The 21,124-nt window shown below is 50.0% G+C and overlaps 1 protein-coding gene across 4 annotated transcripts in view; it reads right to left on the minus strand.

The window, feature by feature from the left end:
- LOC122558042 (uncharacterized) overlaps positions 1–21,124 on the minus strand; it is a 224,700-nt gene that overhangs the window by 67,865 nt on the left and 135,711 nt on the right. For 3 of the 4 annotated variants that reach the window (XM_087996442.1, XM_043706371.2, XM_087996443.1), the window contains 2 exons: positions 16,941–17,042; positions 14,105–14,217 (listed from right to left, as the gene is read on the minus strand). In XM_087996442.1, the coding sequence (XP_087852568.1) occupies positions 14,105–14,217; positions 16,941–17,042 (215 nt within the window). The remainder of the gene's footprint in view (positions 1–14,104; positions 14,218–16,940; positions 17,043–21,124) is intronic. The other variant, XM_087996444.1, reaches the window with a different exon arrangement.

Genomic DNA, 21,124 nt, shown 5'->3' on the forward strand with positions numbered 1-21,124 from the left:
GTGCCCTTACTGAGGAAGTGTGGCAGTGTTGGGGGGCCCTTACTGAGGAAGGGCTACACTGTTGGAGGGCCCTTACTGATGAAGTGTTGCACTGTTGGGGTGCCCTTACTGAGGAAGTGCTGCACTGTTGGGGTGCCCTTACTGAGGAAGGGCTACACTGTTGGAGGGCCCTTACTGAGGAAGTGCTGCACTGTTGGGGGACCCTTACTGAGGAAGTTCTACAGTGTTGGAGGACCCTTACTGCGGAAATGCTACACTGTTGGGGGGCCCTTACTGAGGATGTTTTGCACTGTCGTAGGGGTCCTTACTGAGGAAGTGCAGCACTGTTGGAAGGCACTTACTGAGGAAGTGCTGCACTGTTGGGAGGCCCTTACTTAGGAAGTGTTGCACTGTTGGGGTGCCCCTACTGAGGAAGTATTGCACTGTTGGGGTGCCCTTACTGAGGAAGTGTTGCACTGTTGGGGGGCTCTTACTGAGGAAGTGTTGCACTGTTGGGGTGCCCTTACTGAGGAAGTGTTGCACTGTTGGGGGCCCTTACTGAGGAAGTGTTGCACTGTTGGGGGGCCTTACTGAGGAAGTGTTGCACTGTTGGGGGACCTTACTGAGGAAGTGTTGCACTGTGGTGGGCCCTTACTGAGGAAGTGCTGCACTGTTGGGGGGCTCTTACTGAGGAAGTGTTGCACTGTTGGGGTGCCCTTACTGAGGAAGTGTTGCACTGTTGGGGGCCCTTACTGAGGAAGTGTTGCACTGTTGGGGGGCCTTACTGAGGAAGTGTTGCACTGTTGGGGGACCTTACTGAGGAAGTGTTGCACTGTGGTGGGCCCTTACTGAGGAAGTGTTGCACTGTTGGGAGACCTTAATGAGGAGGTGTTGCACTGTTGGAGGGCCCTTTCTGAGGAGGTGCTGCACTGTTGAGGGGCCCTTACTGGAGGAGTGCTGCACTGTTGGAGGGCCTTACGAAGAAAGTGCTGTACTGTTGGGGACCTTTACTAAGGAAGTGCTGCACTGTTGGCGGGCTCTTACTGAGGAAATGCTGCACTGTTGGAGGGTCCTGACTGAGGAAGTGTTGCACTGTTGGAAGGCCCTTACTGAGGAAGTGGTGCACAGTTGGGGACCCTTACTGAGGAAATGCTGCACTGTTGGGGGGCCCTTACTGAGGAAGTGTTGCACTGTTGGGGGGCCATTGCTCAGGATGGGCTGCACTGTTGCGGGGCCCTAACTGAGGAAGTGCTGCATGTTTGGAAGGCCCTTGCTGAGGAAGTGTTGCACTGTTGGAGGGCCCTTGCTGAGGAGGTGCTGCACTGTTGAGGGGCCCTTAATGAGGAAATGCTGCACTACTGGGGGGCCCTTACTGAGGAAATGCTGCACTGTTGAGGGGCCCTTACTGAGGAAGTGTTGCATTGTTGGGGTGCCCTTACTGAGGAAGTGTTGCACTGTTGGGGGGCTATTGCTGAGGAAGGGCTGCACTGTTGGGGGGCCCTTACTGAGAAAGTGTTGCACTGTTGTAGGGCCCTTACTGAGGAAGTGTTGCACTGTTGGGGGGCCCTTACTGAGGATGTGCTGCACTGTTGGGGGACCTTACTGAGGAAGTGTTGCACTGTCGGGGGACCTTACTGAGGAAGTGTTGCACTGTTGGGGGGCCCTTACTGAGGATGTGCTGCACTGTTGGGGGACCTTACTGAGGAAGTGTTGCACTGTCGGGGAACCTTACTGAGGAAATGTTGCACTGTTGGGGGCCCTCACTGAGGAAGTGTTGCACTGTTGGAGGGCCCTTTCTGAGGAGGTGCTGCACTGTTGAGGGGCCCTTACTGGAGAAGTGCTGCACTGTTGGAGGGCCTTACGAATAAAGTGCTGTACTGTTGGGGACCTTTACTAAGGAAGTGCTGCACTGTTGGTGGGCTTTTACTGAGGAAATGCTGCACTGTTGGAGGGTCCTGACTGAGGAAGTGTTGCACTCTTGGGTGGGCCCTTACTGAGGAAGTGTTGCACTGTTGGGGGGCTATTGCTGAGGATGGGCTGCACTGTTGAGGGGCCCTTACTGGAGAAGTGCTGCACTGTTGGAGGGCCTTACGAATAAAGTGCTGTACTGTTGGAAACCTTTACTAAGGAAGTGCTGCACTGTTGGTGGGCTTTTACAGAGGAAATGCTGCACTCTTGGGGGGGCCCTTACTGAGGAAGTGTTGCACTGTTGGGGGGCTATTGCTGAGGAAGTGCTGCACTGTTGGGGGGCCCTAACTGAGGAAATGCTGCACTGTTGGGAGACATTAATGAGGAAGTGTTGCACTGTTGGAGGGCCCTTGCTGAGGAAGTGTTGCATTGTTGGGGTGCCCTTACTGAGGAAGTGTTGCACTGTTGGAAGGCCTTTACTGGGAAGTGCTGCATTGTTGGGGAATCCTTTGTGAGGAAGTGCTGCATTGTTGGGGGCTCTTACAGAGGAAGTGCTGCATTGTTTGGGAATCCCTTCTGAGGAAGTGCTACATTGTTGGGAGACATTAATGAGGAAGTGTTGCACTGTTGGAGGGCCCTTGCTGAGGAGGTGCTGCACTGTTGAGGGGCCCTTAATGAGGAAATGCTGCACTGTTGGGGGGCCCTTACTGAGGAAATGCTGCACTGTTGGGGGGCCCTTGCTGAGGAAGTGCTGCACTGTTAGGGGGCCCTTACTGAGGAAGTGTTGCATTTTTGGGGTGCCCTTACTGAGGATGTGTTACACTGTTGGGGGCCCTAACTGAGGAAGTGTTGCACTATTGGAAGGCCCTTGCTGAGGAAGGGCTGCAGTGTTTGGGGGCCCTTATTGAGGAAATGCTGCAATGTTGGGGGGCCCTTACTGATGAAGTGTTGCATTGTTGGGGTGCCCTTACTGAGGAAGTGCTGCACTGTTGGGGGACCCTTACAGAGGAACTGCTACACTGTTGGGGGTCCCTTACTGAGGAAGTTTTGCACTGTTGGGGGAGCTCTTCCTGAGGAAGTGCAGCACTGTTGAGGGGCCCTTACTGGAGAAGTGACCTTACAGAGGAATTGCTGCAATGTTGGAGGGCCCTTATTGAGGAAGTGTTGTACTGGTGGAGGGCCCTTACTGAGGAAGTGTTGCACTGTTGTAGGGCCCTTACTGAGGAAGTGTTGCACTGTTGGGGGGCACTTACTGAGGAAGTGCTGCACTGTTGGGGGACCTTACTGAAGAAGTGTTGCATTGTCGGGGGACCTTACTGAGGAAGTGTTGCACTGTCGGGGGCCCTTACTGAGGAAGTGTTGCACTGTTGGGAGACCTTAATGAGGAAGTGTTGCACTGTTGGAGGGCCCTTTCTGAGGAGGTGCTGCACTGTTGGGGGGGCCTGACTGAGGAAGTGCTGCACTTTTGGAAGGCACTTACTGAGCAAGTGTTGCACCGTTGGAAGGCCCTTACTGAGGAAGTGCTGCACTGTTGGGGGCCCTTACTGAGGAAGTGTTGCAATGATGGGGTGCCCTTACTGAGGAAGTGTGGCAGTGTTGGGGGGCCCTTACTGAGGAAGGGCTACACTGTTGGAGGGCCCTTACTGATGAAGTGTTGCACTGTTGGGGTGCCCTTACTGAGGAAGTGCTGCACTGTTGGGGGACCCTTACTGAGGAAGGGCTACACTGTTGGAGGGCCCTTACTGAGGAAGTGCTGCACTGTTGGGGGACCCTTACTGAGAAAGTTCTACAGTGTTGGAGGACCCTTACTGCGGAAATGCTACACTGTTGGGGGGCCCTTACTGAGGATGTTTTGCACTGTCGTAGGGGTCCTTACTGAGGAAGTGCAGCACTGTTGGAAGGCACTTACTGAGGAAGTGCTGCACTGTTGGGAGGCCCTTACTTAGGAAGTGTTGCACTGTTGGGGTGCCCCTACTGAGGAAGTATTGCACTGTTGGGGTGCCCTTACTGAGGAAGTGTTGCACTGTTGGCGGGCCCTTACTGAGGAAGTGCTGCACTGTTGGGGGGCTCTTACTGAGGAAGTGTTGCACTGTTGGGGTGCCCTTACTGAGGAAGTGTTGCACTGTTGGGGGCCCTTACTGAGGAAGTGTTGCACTGTTGGGGGGCCTTACTGAGGAAGTGTTGCACTGTTGGGGGACCTTACTGAGGAAGTGTTGCACTGTGGTGGGCCCTTACTGAGGAAGTGTTGCACTGTTGGGAGACCTTAATGAGGAGGTGTTGCACTGTTGGAGGGCTCTTTCTGAGGAGGTGCTGCACTGTTGAGGGGCCCTTACTGGAGGAGTGCTGCACTGTTGGAGGGCCTTACGAAGAAAGTGCTGTACTGTTGGGGACCTTTACTAAGGAAGTGCTGCACTGTTGGCGGGCTCTTACTGAGGAAATGCTGCACTGTTGGAGGGTCCTGACTGAGGAAGTGTTGCACTGTTGGAAGGCCCTTACTGAGGAAGTGGTGCACAGTTGGGGACCCTTACTGAGGAAATGCTGCACTGTTGGGGGGCCCTTACTGAGGAAGTGTTGCACTGTTGGGGGGCCATTGCTCAGGATGGGCTGCACTGTTGCGGGGCCCTAACTGAGGAAGTGCTGCATGTTTGGAAGGCCCTTGCTGAGGAAGTGTTGCACTGTTGGAGGGCCCTTGCTGAGGAGGTGCTGCACTGTTGAGGGGCCCTTAATGAGGAAATGCTGCACTACTGGGGGGCCCTTACTGAGGAAATGCTGCACTGTTGAGGGGCCCTTACTGAGGAAGTGTTGCATTTTTGGGGTGCCCTTACTGAGGAAGTGTTGCACTGTTGGGGGGCTATTGCTGAGGAAGGGCTGCACTGTTGGGGGGCCCTTACTGAGGAAGTGTTGCACTGTTGTAGGGCCCTTACTGAGGAAGTGTTGCACTGTTGGGGGGCCCTTACTGAGGATGTGCTGCACTGTTGGGGGACCTTACTGAGGAAGTGTTGCACTGTCGGGGGACCTTACTGAGGAAGTGTTGCACTGTTGGGGGGCCCTTACTGAGGATGTGCTGCACTGTTGGGGGACCTTACTGAGGAAGTGTTGCACTGTCGGGGGACCTTACTGAGGAAGTGTTGCACTGTTGGGGGCCCTCACTGAGGAAGTGTTGCACTGTTGGAGGGCCCTTTCTGAGGAGGTGCTGCACTGTTGAGGGGCCCTTACTGGAGAAGTGCTGCACTGTTGGAGGGCCTTACGAATAAAGTGCTGTACTGTTGGGGCCCTTTACTAAGGAAGTGCTGCACTGTTGGTGGGCTTTTACTGAGGAAATGCTGCACTGTTGGAGGGTCCTGACTGAGGAAGTGTTGCACTCTTGGGTGGGCCCTTACTGAGGAAGTGTTGCACTGTTGGGGGGCTATTGCTGAGGATGGGCTGCACTGTTGAGGGGCCCTTACTGGAGAAGTGCTGCACTGTTGGAGGGCCTTACGAATAAAGTGCTGTACTGTTGGGGACCTTTACTAAGGAACTGCTGCACTGTTGGTGGGCTTTTACAGAGGAAATGCTGCACTGTTGGGGGGCCCTTACTGAGGAAGTGTTGCACTGTTGGGGGGCTATTGCTGAGGATGGGCTGCACTGTTGAGGGGCCCTTACTGGAGAAGTGCTGCACTGTTGGAGGGCCTTACGAATAAAGTGCTGTACTGTTGGGGACCTTTACTGAGGAAGTGTTGCACTGTTGGGGGGCTATTGCTGAGGAAGTGCTGCACTGTTGGGGGGCCCTAACTGAGGAAATGCTGCACTGTTGGGAGACATTAATGAGGAAGTGTTGCACTGTTGGAGGGCCCTTGCTGAGGAAGTGTTGCATTGTTGGGGTGCCCTTACTGAGGAAGTGTTGCACTGTTGGAAGGCCTTTACTGGGAAGTGCTGCATTGTTGGGGAATCCTTTGTGAGGAAGTGCTGCATTGTTGGGGGCTCTTACAGAGGAAGTGCTGCATTGTTTGGGAATCCCTTCTGAGGAAGTGCTACATTGTTGGGAGACATTAATGAGGAAGTGTTGCACTGTTGGAGGGCCCTTGCTGAGGAGGTGCTGCACTGTTGAGGGGCCCTTAATGAGGAAATGCTGCACTGTTGGGGGGCCCTTACTGAGGAAATGCTGCACTGTTGGGGGGCCCTTGCTGAGGAAGTGCTGCACTGTTAGGGGGCCCTTACTGAGGAAGTGTTGCATTTTTGGGGTGCCCTTACTGAGGATGTGTTACACTGTTGGGGGCCCTAACTGAGGAAGTGTTGCACTATTGGAAGGCCCTTGCTGAGGAAGGGCTGCAGTGTTTGGGGGCCCTTATTGAGGAAATGCTGCAATGTTGGGGGGCCCTTACTGATGAAGTGTTGCATTGTTGGGGTGCCCTTACTGAGGAAGTGCTGCACTGTTGGGGGACCCTTACTGAGGAAGTTCTACAGTGTTGGAGGACCCTTACTGCGGAAATGCTACACTGTTGGGGGGCCCTTACTGAGGATGTTTTGCACTGTCGTAGGGGTCCTTACTGAGGAAGTGCAGCACTGTTGGAAGGCACTTACTGAGGAAGTGCTGCACTGTTGGGAGGCCCTTACTTAGGAAGTGTTGCACTGTTGGGGTGCCCCTACTGAGGAAGTATTGCACTGTTGGGGTGCCCTTACTGAGGAAGTGTTGCACTGTTGGCGGGCCCTTACTGAGGAAGTGCTGCACTGTTGGGGGGCTCTTACTGAGGAAGTGTTGCACTGTTGGGGTGCCCTTACTGAGGAAGTGTTGCACTGTTGGGGGCCCTTACTGAGGAAGTGTTGCACTGTTGGGGGGCCTTACTGAGGAAGTGTTGCACTGTTGGGGGACCTTACTGAGGAAGTGTTGCACTGTGGTGGGCCCTTACTGAGGAAGTGTTGCACTGTTGGGAGACCTTAATGAGGAGGTGTTGCACTGTTGGAGGGCTCTTTCTGAGGAGGTGCTGCACTGTTGAGGGGCCCTTACTGGAGGAGTGCTGCACTGTTGGAGGGCCTTACGAAGAAAGTGCTGTACTGTTGGGGACCTTTACTAAGGAAGTGCTGCACTGTTGGCGGGCTCTTACTGAGGAAATGCTGCACTGTTGGAGGGTCCTGACTGAGGAAGTGTTGCACTGTTGGAAGGCCCTTACTGAGGAAGTGGTGCACAGTTGGGGACCCTTACTGAGGAAATGCTGCACTGTTGGGGGGCCCTTACTGAGGAAGTGTTGCACTGTTGGGGGGCCATTGCTCAGGATGGGCTGCACTGTTGCGGGGCCCTAACTGAGGAAGTGCTGCATGTTTGGAAGGCCCTTGCTGAGGAAGTGTTGCACTGTTGGAGGGCCCTTGCTGAGGAGGTGCTGCACTGTTAAGGGGCCCTTAATGAGGAAATGCTGCACTACTGGGGGGCCCTTACTGAGGAAATGCTGCACTGTTGAGGGGCCCTTACTGAGGAAGTGTTGCATTTTTGGGGTGCCCTTACTGAGGAAGTGTTGCACTGTTGGGGGGCTATTGCTGAGGAAGGGCTGCACTGTTGGGGGGCCCTTACTGAGGAAGTGTTGCACTGTTGTAGGGCCCTTACTGAGGAAGTGTTGCACTGTTGGGGGGCCCTTACTGAGGATGTGCTGCACTGTTGGGGGACCTTACTGAGGAAGTGTTGCACTGTCGGGGGACCTTACTGAGGAAGTGTTGCACTGTTGGGGGGCCCTTACTGAGGATGTGCTGCACTGTTGGGGGACCTTACTGAGGAAGTGTTGCACTGTCGGGGGACCTTACTGAGGAAGTGTTGCACTGTTGGGGGCCCTCACTGAGGAAGTGTTGCACTGTTGGAGGGCCTTTTCTGAGGAGGTGCTGCACTGTTGAGGGGCCCTTACTGGAGAAGTGCTGCACTGTTGGAGGGCCTTACGAATAAAGTGCTGTACTGTTGGGGCCCTTTACTAAGGAAGTGCTGCACTGTTGGTGGGCTTTTACTGAGGAAATGCTGCACTGTTGGAGGGTCCTGACTGAGGAAGTGTTGCACTCTTGGGTGGGCCCTTACTGAGGAAGTGTTGCACTGTTGGGGGGCTATTGCTGAGGATGGGCTGCACTGTTGAGGGGCCCTTACTGGAGAAGTGCTGCACTGTTGGAGGGCCTTACGAATAAAGTGCTGTACTGTTGGGGACCTTTACTAAGGAAGTGCTGCACTGTTGGTGGGCTTTTACAGAGGAAATGCTGCACTGTTGGGGGGCCCTTACTGAGGAAGTGTTGCACTGTTGGGGGGCTATTGCTGAGGATGGGCTGCACTGTTGAGGGGCCCTTACTGGAGAAGTGCTGCACTGTTGGAGGGCCTTACGAATAAAGTGCTGTACTGTTGGGGACCTTTACTGAGGAAGTGTTGCACTGTTGGGGGGCTATTGCTGAGGAAGTGCTGCACTGTTGGGGGGCCCTAACTGAGGAAATGCTGCACTGTTGGGAGACATTAATGAGGAAGTGTTGCACTGTTGGAGGGCCCTTGCTGAGGAAGTGTTGCATTGTTGGGGTGCCCTTACTGAGGAAGTGTTGCACTGTTGGAAGGCCTTTACTGGGAAGTGCTGCATTGTTGGGGAATCCTTTGTGAGGAAGTGCTGCATTGTTGGGGGCTCTTACAGAGGAAGTGCTGCATTGTTTGGGAATCCCTTCTGAGGAAGTGCTACATTGTTGGGAGACATTAATGAGGAAGTGTTGCACTGTTGGAGGGCCCTTGCTGAGGAGGTGCTGCACTGTTGAGGGGCCCTTAATGAGGAAATGCTGCACTGTTGGGGGGCCCTTACTGAGGAAATGCTGCACTGTTGGGGGGCCCTTGCTGAGGAAGTGCTGCACTGTTAGGGGGCCCTTACTGAGGAAGTGTTGCATTTTTGGGGTGCCCTTACTGAGGATGTGTTACACTGTTGGGGGCCCTAACTGAGGAAGTGTTGCACTATTGGAAGGCCCTTGCTGAGGAAGGGCTGCAGTGTTTGGGGGCCCTTATTGAGGAAATGCTGCAATGTTGGGGGGCCCTTACTGATGAAGTGTTGCATTGTTGGGGTGCCCTTACTGAGGAAGTGCTGCACTGTTGGGGGACCCTTACAGAGGAACTGCTACACTGTTGGGGGTCCCTTACTGAGGAAGTTTTGCACTGTTGGGGGGGCTCTTCCTGAGGAAGTGCAGCACTGTTGAGGGGCCCTTACTGGAGAAGTGACCTTACAGAGGAATTGCTGCAATGTTGGAGGGCCCTTATTGAGGAAGTGTTGTACTGGTGGAGGGCCCTTACTGAGGAAGTGTTGCACTGTTGTAGGGCCCTTACTGAGGAAGTGTTGCACTGTTGGGGGGCACTTACTGAGGAAGTGCTGCAATGTTGGGGGGCCCTTACTGACGAAGTGTTGCATTGTTGGGGTGCCCTTACTGAGGAAGTGCTGCACTGTTGGGGGATCCTTACAGAGGAACTGCTACACTGTTGGGGGTCCCTTACTGAGGAAGTGTTGCACTGTTGGAGGGCCCTTTCTGAGGAGGTGCTGCACTGTTGAGGGGCCCTTACTGGAGAAATGCTGCACTGTTGGAGGGCCTTACGAAGAAAGTGCTGTACTGTTGGGGACCTTTACTAAGGAAGTGCTGCACTGTTGGCGGGCTCTTACTGAGGAAATGCTGCACTGTTGGAGGGTCCTGACTGAGGAAGTGTTGCACTGTTGGAAGGCCCTTACTGAGGAAGTGGTGCACTGTTGGAGGGCCCTTAAAGAGGAAGTGCTGCACTGTTGGGGAACCCTTACTGAGGAAGAGCTACACTGTTGGGGTCGCTTACAGAGGAAGTGCTGCAATGTTGGGGGGCCCTTACTGAGGAAGTGTTGCATTGTTGGGGTGTCCTTACTGAGGAAGTGTTGCACTGTTGGGGGGCCCTAAGTGAGGAAGTGTTGCACTGTTGGAAGGCCCTTGCTGAGGAAGTGCTGCACTGTTGGGGGGCCCTTACTGGGGAAATGCTGCACTGTTGGGGTACGCTTGCTGAGGAAGTGCTGCACTGTTGGGGGGCCCTTACTGTGGAAGTGTTGCACTGTTGGGGGGGCCTGACTGAGGAAGTGCTGCACTTTTGGAAGGCACTGACTGAGCAAGTGTTGCACCGTTGGAAGGCCCTTACTGAGGAAGTGTTGCAATGATGGGGTGCCCTTACTGAGGAAGTGTGGCAGTGTTGGGGGGCCCTTACTGAGGAAGAGCTACACTGTTGGAGGGCCCTTACTGATGAAGTGTTGCACTGTTGGGGTGCCCTTACTGAGGAAGTGCTGCACTGTTGGGGGACCCTTACTGAGGAAGGGCTACACTGTTGGAGGGCCCTTACTGAGGAAGTGCTGCACTGTTGGAGGGTCCTTACTGAGGAAGGTCTACAGTGTTGGAGGACCCTTACTGCGGAAATGCTACACTGTTGGGGGGCCCTTACTGAGGAAGTTTTGCACTGTCGTGGGGGCCCTTACTGAAGAAGTGCAGCACTGTTGGAAGGCACTTACTGAGGAAGTGCTGCACTGTTGGGAGGCCCTTACTGAGGAAATGTTGCACTGTTGGGGTGCCCTTACTGAGGAAGTGTTGCACTGTTGGGGGGCCCTTACTGAGGAAGTGCTGTACTGTTGGGGGGCTCTTACTGTGGAAGTGTTACACTGTTGGGGTGCCCTTACTGAGGAAGTGTTGCACTGTTGGGGGCCCTTACTGAGGAAGTGCTCCACTGTTGGGGTGCCCTTACTGAGGAAGTGCTGCACTGTTGGAAAGCCCTTACTGAGGAAGTGTTGCACTGTTGGGGGACCCTTACAGAGGAAGTGCTGCACTGTTGGGATCCCTTACTGAGGAAGTGTTGCACTATTGGGGGGCCCTTACTGAGGAAGTGTTGCACTGTTGGAGGGCCTTACTGAGGAAGTGTTGCACTATTGGGGGGCCCTTACTGAGGAAGTGTTGCACTGTTGGGGGGCCCTTAAAGGGGAAGTGCTGCACTGTTGGGGAACCCTTACTGAGGAAGAGCTGCACTGTTGGTGTTGCTTACTGAGGACGTGCTGCAATGTTGGGGGGGCCTTACTGTGGAAGTGTTGCACCGTTGGGAGGCCCTTGCTGAGGACATGTTGCACTATTGGGGATCCCTTACTGAGGATGTGCTGCACTGTTGGGGTACCCTTACAGAGGAAGTGCTGCACTGTTGGGATCCCTTACTGAGGAAGTGTTGCACTATTGGGGGGCTCTTACTGAGGAAGTGCTGTACTGTTGCAGGGCTCTACTGAGAAAATGCTGTACTGTTGGTGGGCTCTTACTGGAAAGTGCAGCATTGCTGGGAAACCCTGACTGAGGAAATGCTGCACTGATGGGGGACCTTACTGCGGAAGTGTTGCACAGTTGGGGGGCCCTTACTGAGGAAGTGTTGCTCTGTTGGAGGGCCTTACTGAGGAAGGGCTGCATTGTTTCAGCGGGCATACTGAGGAGGTGCTGCACTGTTGAGGGGCACTTACTGGAGAAGTGCTGCACTGTGGGGGAACTCTTACTAATGAAGTGTTGCACAGTTGTGAGGGGCCCTTAATGAGGAAGTGTTGCATTGTTGGAGGGCCATACTGAGGAGGTGCTGCATTGTGGGGGAACCCTTCCTGAGGAAGTGCTGCATTGTTGGCGAACACATACTGAGGAAGTGCTGCACTGTCACAGAGGCCTTACTGAGGAAGTGCTGCACTTTTAGGAGCCCTTACCGAGGAAGTGCTGCACTGTTGAGGGGCCCTTAGTGAGGAAGTGCTGCACTGTTGAGGGGCCCTTAGTGAGGAAGGGCTGCACTGTTGCAGGGTCCTTACTGAGGATGTGCTGCACAGTTGGGGCCCTTACTGAGGAAGTGCTACACTGTTGCAGAGGCCATACTGAGGAAGTTTTGCACTGCTGAGGGGACCTTACTGGAGAAGTGCTGCACTATTGCAGGGCCATACTGAGAAAATGCTGTACTGTTGGTGGGCTCTTACTGGGATGTGCTGCATTGTTGGGTGGGCCCTTACTGAGGAAGTGCTGCACCATTGGGAGGCCTTTACTGGGAAGTGCTGCATTGTTGGGGAATCCTTTCTGAGGAAGTGCTGCATTGTTGGGGGCTCTTACAGAGGAAGTGCTGCATTGTTTGGGAATCCCTTCTGAGGAAGTGCTGCATTGTTGGGGGCTCTTACTGAGGAAGTGCTGCACTGTTGGGGATCCCTTACTGAGGAATTGCTGCACTCTTGGAAGGGGCCTTACTGAGGAGGTGCTGCACTGTTGCGGGGTCATTACTGAGGAAGTGCTGCATTGTTGGGGAATCCTTTCTAAGGAAGTGCTGCATTGTTGGGGGCTCTTACTGAGGAATTGCTGCACTGTTGAGGGCCTTACTGAGGAAATGTTGTGTTGTTGGGAGGCTTTACTGAGGAAGTGATCACTATTGGGAGGCCTTACTAAGAAAGTGCTGCATTGTTGGAGGGCACTTACTGAGGAAGTGCTGCATTGTTGAGGGGCCTTACTGAAGAAGTGCAGCACTGTTGGAGGGCCTTACTGAGGAAGTGTTGCACTGTTGGAGGGCCTTACTGAGGAAGTGTTGCACTGTTGGGAGGCTTTACTGAGGAAGTGTTGCACTGTTGGGAGGCCTTACTGAGGAAGTGCTGCATTGTTGGAGGGCACTTACTGAGGAAGTGCTGCACCGTTGGGCGAATCTTACTGAAGAGGTGCTGCACTGTTAGGGGCCCTTACTGAGGAAGTGCTGCATTGTTGGGGGGCCTTATTGATGAAGAGCTGTATTGTTTGGGGCCCTTACTGAGGAAGTGCTGCACTATTGGGGGTCCTCACTGAGGATGGGCTGCACTGTTGGGAGGGGCCCTTACTGAGGAAGTGCTGCACTGGTCGAGGGCCTTACTGAGAAGGGATGCATTACTGGGGGGCCCTTACTGAGGAAGAGCTGCACTGTTGGGGAAGCCCTCACCGAGGAAGTGCTACATTGGGGTATATATATACGGGGTAGACCATTTAGGACAGAGATGAGGAGAAACGTCTTCACCCAGAGAGTGGTGGCTGTGTGGAATGCTCTTCCCCAGAGGGCAGTGGAGGCCCAGTCTCTGGATTCATTTAAGAAAGAGTTGGATAGAGCTCTCAAGGATTGTGGAATCAAGGGTTATGGAGATAAGGCAGGAACAGAATACTGATTAAGGATGATCAGCCATGATCATATTGAATGGTGGTGCAGGCTCGAAGGGCAGAATGGCCTACTCCTGCACCTATTGTCTATTGTCTATTGCCTATTGTTGAAGGGCACTTACTGAGGAAGTGCTGCACTGTTGGGGGGACCTTGCTGAGGAAGTTCTGCACTGTTGGGGAGACCTTACTGAGGAAGTGCTGCACTGTTGGAGTGTCCTTACTGAGGAAGTGATGCATTGTTGGGGACCTTGCTGAGGAAGTGCTGCACTGTTGGGGGGACCTTGCTGAAGAAGTGCTGCACTGTTGGGGGGACCTTGCTGAGGAATTGCTGCACTGTTGGAGGGACCTTACTGAGGTCATGCTGCACTGTTTAGGGTCGTTTACTGAGGACATGCTGCACTGACAAGTTGTCGTATTTCAAATGAAGTCAACAACGTGTCTTTGTATGGAGGTGAAATTAAAGGTTCACCAGGAGCAGGGCAGTTCAAAGAAGTAGATTTTATGGAATGACTTAATGGAGGGATTTGCAATGGGTGGAATGGGAAAGGAAAGGGAGAAAGACAGTTCCATACTTCCAGATTTCAAAACTTAATAGATCCTTGTCACTGAAGGCGGGGTTACCAATGGTGGAGTCATTTAAAATGAAGAATGTTTGAGAGGATGGATGTCTCAGAGGCTTGTGAGACTGGGGGCTTTACAGAAGTGGGGATGAGAGGGGATGGATTTGAAAACAAGGATTTTAAAATCAAGGAATTGCTAGACCAGGTGCATCGGGTGTCACAGGACTCAACTGTGCATTCAGATTAAAGGGCTGTTAAGAAGTTTGGATTTTATTCCACCTTGCCCTGCAGCTGAAATTGGCTGATTTAAAGCAAGAGAGGTGCTCAAATATTGAGTAATGCTCATGTGAAACATCTTGGGATAATTATATTAAAGACACTATATGAATACAAGTTGTCAGTTATTTAACAGGAGTATAATTTGAGCATGATGTTACATTGGAGAATATGCTGTCAGTGGTGTTTATTTGAGTTCAATGGCAGGGATATACTCCAAACATCTATACAGTATTGGTTACCTATTCTCTGCACCTCCTAGCTGTGCTGTCACCGTTTCAGTCTCACTGTGTGGATTTGCTGCTGTCTGTGCAGCTGATCTTCCATCTGTCTCACCCAGCCGCTGCCACAAGCCCTGTGTGTAACAGGGAACAGCAATGGACCATTAAACTCCCAACAGTGCAGTGTTTCGCACAATATCAAGAGACCCCAAAGGGCTTTACAATCATACAGTCACACGGTCATAGAGTTGTAAAGCACGGAAACAGGCCTTTCAGCCCAATGTATCCATGCTGACCAGTTTTTCTCAACTGATCTAGTCCCTTTTGCCTGCATTTGGCCCATATCCCTCTAACCTTTTCCTATCTCTGTACTGTCCAAATGTATTTTAAATATTAGATTCGATTCCCTACAGTGTGGAAACAGGCCCTTCGCCCCAACAAGTCCACACTGACCTTCTGAAGAGCACCCACCCAGACCTCTAACTAATGCACCTAACACTATGGGCAATTTAGCATAGCTAATTCACCTGACCTGCACATCTTTGGACTGTGGGAGAATACCGGAGCACCCGGAGGAAACCCATGCAGACACAGGGAGAATGTGCAAAACCCACACAGACAGTCGCCCAGGTCCCTGGTGCTGTGAGGCAGCAGTGCTAACCACTGAGCCACCGTGCCTCCTATCTTAATTATACCCACCTCTACCACTTCCTTTGGCATCTCTCTCCATATATGCACCATCTGGGCAGCACGGTGGCTCAGTGGTTAGCACTGCTGCCTCACAGCACCAGGGTCCCAGGTTTGATTCCAGCCTCAGGCGACTCTCTGCATGGAGTTTGCACATTCTCCCTGTGTCTGCGTGGGTTTGCTCCTGTTTCCTCCCACAGTCCAAAGATGTGCAGGTCAGGTGAATTGGCCATGCTAAATTGGCCACAGTGTTAGGTGCATTAGTCAGAGGGAATTGGGTCTGGGTGGGTTACTCTTCAGAGGGTCAGTGTGGACTTGTTGGGCCGAAGGGCTGTTTCCATGCTGTAGGGAATCTAATTTAAACCCTCTGTGTGAAAAAATTGCACCTCAAGTCCCTTTTAAATCTTTCCCCTTTCACCTTAAACCTATTCCCTCCAGTTCTGGACTCCCACACCCTGGGGAAAAGACTTTGGTTATTCACCTTACTTATGCCCTTCATGATTTTATAAACTCCTGTAAGGCCATCCCTTGACCTCCTATGCTCCCGGGAAAAAAGTCTCAGCCTATCCAGCCTCTTCTGGTAATTCAAATTTTCCAGTCTTTCTAACATCCTTGTAAATCGTTATACATGCTTTCCATTTTAATAAAAGCCTTCCTATAGCAGGGCAACCAGAATTGTATGTAGTACTCCAAATGTGGTCTTATCAATGCCCTATGCAACTGCAACATGACATTCCAATTCCTGTACCCAATGCTCAATGAAGCAGTCGCTATTAGAATGTACTTGCCAATTCAGCTGCTCCCTCACCTCTCCATGTGCCCTTTACATTGCTTCAACAGCACCTTCAGCTTTCCATGCTAGCCTTGACTGATATCGACTGATACTGGTGGTGCTGAACCTACTCAAGGCATCCCAGAAATTTGCAGCAGGCACCAATATTCCAAAAACCCTCACTTTTTCCATTGTCCCTCTCATTGCTCCAACTGCTCCTGGGTCTGGGATCCAGAAGAAGGGATATAATCTTAAATTTAAACCAGACTGTTCTGAAATGAAGCTCTCCATGGGATACCAGGACTAAAATGGCTCATTTGTGAGAAGATGTTACTTATATTCCACCAGTATCGGAGATGAAGAGGTAATCTAAATGATTCTTTAAAATACTTAAAGGAACTGTTAAGAGTACGTGGAGAGAAATGATTTCCTCTGGAAGAGGGCATCAAAATACGGGATATAATCTTAAAATTACAGTCAGGCCACACAGGGGTGACAGCAGGTAGAACTTATTTACACAAAGATTAGTAGAAATATGAAACTCACTTCCCCAAACAACTACTGTGGGGTTGGGGTGAACTGAACATTTCAAAATGGAGATAGGTATTAGTAGTGGGTGAAAGGTAAGACAGTGAGGCCTGGGGACACAATAGATAACAGCGACCCTGCCTCATAGTCAGATATTCTGGGTTTGAGTCCCATCCCGGGACCTGTAAGCTGTGTTCAGAATGCAGTCAAAAAGATTGATTATCAACCTATGAATCCTTCCAACACACGCCAATGCCAGAGAGTATGAACAGGGTAGATTTCTGGTTCACCATACAATAGGAAGCAAGTTTAGTGCCTCCATCACCACCATCCACAGCTCCAGGCTACAACATGTAGGTAAAGGTGCATCTTGCCACAAAACTCAGATACTGTCAATGCATTACACCAAGGGTAAAATAAATATTTGAGAGAATATAATTTAGAGAATTTGACAGGGTCATGGGTGGGGCAAATTGGGGTGTTCAAGCTAAAAGGGATATGAAACCATGGCAGCGAACCAGATTTAAGTTCCAAATCAGCCATGATCTAACTGGATGGTGACACTGGCTGAAGGGTTGTTTTGCCTGACAGCATCAAATCTGGGACCTGGAATTGCATGGGACTCAGTCGTCAGCATCACATGGGGCTCATTAAACAATGAACAGTGAGCAGGCAGTTTACGATAGGCTTAAAAAGATTGGGGCTCTTGTGGTGCAGTGTCAGTGACCCTCCCTCTGAGCCAGGAGATGCAGGTTCACGTCTTACCTGCTCCACAGATTGTAATAATATCTTTGAACAGGTTGATTACAAAATATCTATGCTGACCGGGGAAAGGTATATCTGCTTCAATCAACACTGTTTAAAACTGACCTGGATCTGTTCCTGAAGAGCTTGAAGACACTGGTGATCATAGTCACGTTCCTGCTTAATCATTCCAGCTAACATCTGACACTGAGCTTCCTCTGACAGCACCTACAGCACAATAACATTCCCTGACTTAATATGCATTTTCTATCATCAATATCGACAGAAGGTGTACATTCGAGTCTTTTTACAAGGGGTAGCAGAGACGTAGGTGTTAAAGGTGGGCATAGAACTGGGGTATTGAACTTTAGAGCTTTCATATATGAATGCAAAAAGCAGACAAAACGATGTGGAGGTGCCGGTGTTGGTCTGGCGTGGACAGAGTGAGAAGTCGCACGACATCAGGTTATAGTCCAACAGGTTTATTTGAAATCGCAAGCTTTCGGAGCGCTGCTCCTTCATCACCCGATGAAACAGCAGTACTCTGAAAGCTTGTGATTTCAAACAGACCGGTTGGACAATAACCTGATGTCATGTGTCTTCAGTCAAAATGAGGTAGACAAAATTAGGTATAAATAGAGAGAAATAGGAGTGATTTAGAAGACACCACATTGATATATTATAATGTGACCATGTTTGCAAACTAGATAATCTAGTGTAGATGACATTTTGAAAGACAGAAGGCGTAATAGTGCAGCATTAACTGATAATTGTATCAAACATTTGGGGAAGACCAATCGTAAGATGGTAGCATTTTGTATTAATATTGATTGTGTACTTAGGCTGCCAGATTTTCTGCTGGTCATTCATTCCTCACCAGCATTCCTCACCATCTTTCAGTTCCTTCACATTTTGTTCATACATTGTATGGTTCACAGCTTAATGGTTAAGCACATTTTAACTTTATTATTGATGTCTGTGGTCCTTAGTGGACTGTGGCTACTTAATATTTATTTGCCAGAAGTAATTGTGATGATTTAATACCACATTTGCAGAAGTGACACTCTTGAAAGAGATAAAGCTACAGACCCATGCTGGATGGCAGATTAATTTTAAGGATTTCTTGACACAGATCAATTATTTCAAATAACACCTTGTGATGTCCTCAACCTGCCAAAGAGGATATAAAGATGTAAGTCTATCTTTCTAATTTTTATTGAATGTCGTTGTCAAATCACCATAGCCAAATGTTCTCATCCTAAGTTAGTTTGGACTGCTATACCCTCAGGTTGCTCCTGTTCACACCTGTTCTGAGAGGAAGGAAGAAGGAAGATTTGTTTTCATTAGCTGATGACTTCTCTCGAAAACCTCTCTCAGAGTTCACCTACAGGACTGCAGTCTCACCAGGAAATTGAAGGATAAAAGCAAATATCCAGAATCTAATAGAAAGTTACCATGTGCAAATCAAAAACTGGAATTCGAAATAACTGGCATATACATTACTATCACTGAACCAGGGAGCCGTTCGGGTAATGATGACTTATTATAAATGTGTACAGGTATAGTACAGGAGGAGACAATTCTTCCCTTTGTGAAGAGGATTCTGGGTAATACCAGATGGAAATTGGGAAAAAATTGTGGCTGTAAGAGCTGCTCCTTTTTTGAGGTATTTTAGGTGCTGGAGGTGATCTCCTCAAATTCCAGGAGCAGCAATTACTGTTGTTTTATGCTGTTGCATTGTTCTGGAACTTCAGAGAAAGTAAAGTCAAAACAATGGCACTTTTAAAAGGCAGAAAGACAGACAAAGGAAGCAAGCACATGGTCTGGAGGGAGAGAGAAAGAGAAAGAAACCTACACTGCTAACTGACTTAGCAGTGAATCTGCACAGTTACTGCCTTTGCTGTTTAATTTCATGTACCCCTGGACATTGGAGTGCATTGAGGAAAAATGATCAAACAGCAAAATTCACAGCTGATCTTGGAGGAACCTGTGTGGGAGAGCTCACAGCACAGGAACAGATAAGTGCATAGTTTTTAACACGTAACCTTGTTGTAAGTCTGCAGTACTGAATAGAGTGGGTTCTTTCTTGATTATATGTTTTATTGAAATCTGTCTCTTGATTAAATTTTTTAAAATATAAACCATAAGTACGAGGTTAGCCTGGAGCACTTTTTTACTGGGTCCGTAGATTGCGAAGGAGCAAAGATGGCCTTTAGTAGCGTGGTCTTCCTGTCGAATGTGGGAGTTTATTAGAGAGTTTCAATGTTACTGATGATTATGTCTGCAGGAAGTGTGTTTGGTTGCGAATTCTATTGGATTGCATGGATCAGTTGGACCAGCATTGAGAGGCAATGAGAAATCTACAGAAGTTATGGATGGAAGTTAAATGAAGGGAGAAAATCTACAGATACAGTCAGTAAATGGGTTAACTCCAGGAAAAGTAGGAGGGTAGGTAGGTAGTGCTGGGGTCTTCTGTGGCTAGCCCCATTTCAAACAAGTATGCTATTTTGGAAAATGTAGCGGTGATGGATTCTCTGGGGAATATAGCATGAACAGCCCTGTTTCCGGTATTGAGAATTGCTGTAATGTAATGAGGGGTACATCGGTTCCAAGCAATTGATTGTGTTAGGGCACTCTCCAGTCTGAGGTACAGATGGACAGTATCTGCAGTCAGCAGCAAAAAATCAAAATGGTGTGTTGCCTCCCTGGTGCCAGGATCAAGGATGTCTCAGAGAGGGTGCAGAATGTTCTCAAGGGGGAGAGGGACCAGCAGGAGGTCATTGTTCAAATTGGAACCAACGACATAGGAAGGGAAAAGGATGCAATTCTGAAGGGAGAATATAGAAAGTGAGGCAGGAATTTAAAGAGGAGGTCCTTGAGAGTTGTAATATCTGGATTACTCCTGGTGCTACAAACTGGTGAGGGAGGATTAGGAGGATAGAACAGAATAGTGTGTGACTGAGGAGTTGCTGTATGGGAGAAGGGGTAGAAGTGACCAGTACAAGAAGTTCAGATTGCACCTGAATTGGAAGGAGACTAATATACTGACAGGGAAATTACCTGGAGCTGTTCAGGAGGATTTAAACTAGTAAGATGGGTGGTTGGGACCCAGGGAAATAGTAAGGAAAGAGATCAGTCTGAGACTGGTACAGTGGAAAAGGGAGCAAGTAAAACAGTCAGGGCAGGTACGAACAAAGCAGAGAACAAGTTAGGACTGATACATTAAACTGCATTTACTTCAGTGCAAGGGGCCTAACAGGGAAGGCAGATGAACTCAGGACATGGTTAGGAACATGGGGCTGGGATATCAAAGCAATTACAGAAACGTGGCTCAGGGATGGGCAGGACTGGCAGCTTAGTGTTCCAGGATACAAATGCTACAGGAAGGACAGAAAGGGAGGCAAGAGAGGAGGGGGAGTGGTGATTTTGATAAGGGATAGTATTACTGCTGTACTTAGGGAGGATACTCCCGGAAGTATATGCAGAGGAATTAGTTGGGTGGAACTGAGAAATAAGAAAGGGATGATCACCTTATTGGAATTGTATTATAGACTCCCTAATAGTCAGAGGGAAATTGAGAAACTAATTTGGAAGGAGATCTGTTATTTGTGGTAGGGGGTAGGGGATTTTAACTTTCCAAACACAGACTGGGACTGCCATAGTGTTTAGGGTTTAGGTGGAGAGGAATTTGTTAAGTGTGTACAAGAAAATTTTCTGATTCAGTATGTGGATGTACCTACTACAGAAGGTGCAAAATTTGCCTCCTCTTGGGAAATAAGGCAGGGCAGGTGACTGAGGTGTCAGTGGGGGAGCACTTAGGGGCCAGCGACCAAAATTCTATTAGTTTTAAAATAGTGATGGAAAAGAATAGACTGGATCGAAAAATTGAAGTTCTAATTTGAGGAAGGCTAGTTTTGATGGGATGAGGAAAGCTGATTGGGTGCAGATGTTTGCAGATAAAGGGACATCTGGAAAACGGGAAGCCTTCAGAAATGAGATAACGAGAATCCAGAGACAGTGTATTCCTGTTAGGGTGAAAGGAAAGGCTGGTGGGTGTAGAGAATGCTGGATGACTAGAGAAATTGTGGTTTTGGTTAAGAAAAAGGAGGAAGCATATTACAGGCATAGACAGGACAGATTGAGTGAATCCTTAGAAGACTACAAAGGCTGTAAGAGTATACTTAAGAGGTAAATCAGGAGGGCAAAAAGGGGACATGAGATAGCTTTGGCAAATAAGAGTAAGGAGAATCCAAAGGGTTTTTATAAATACATTAAGGACAATAGGGTAACTAGGGAGAGAATAGGGCCCC

This window comes from Chiloscyllium plagiosum, unplaced genomic scaffold (assembly GCF_037043375.1).
Source record: "Chiloscyllium plagiosum isolate Xiang-an unplaced genomic scaffold, Cpla_swu_hap1 HiC_scaffold_18, whole genome shotgun sequence".
NCBI lineage: Eukaryota > Metazoa > Chordata > Chondrichthyes > Orectolobiformes > Hemiscylliidae > Chiloscyllium > Chiloscyllium plagiosum.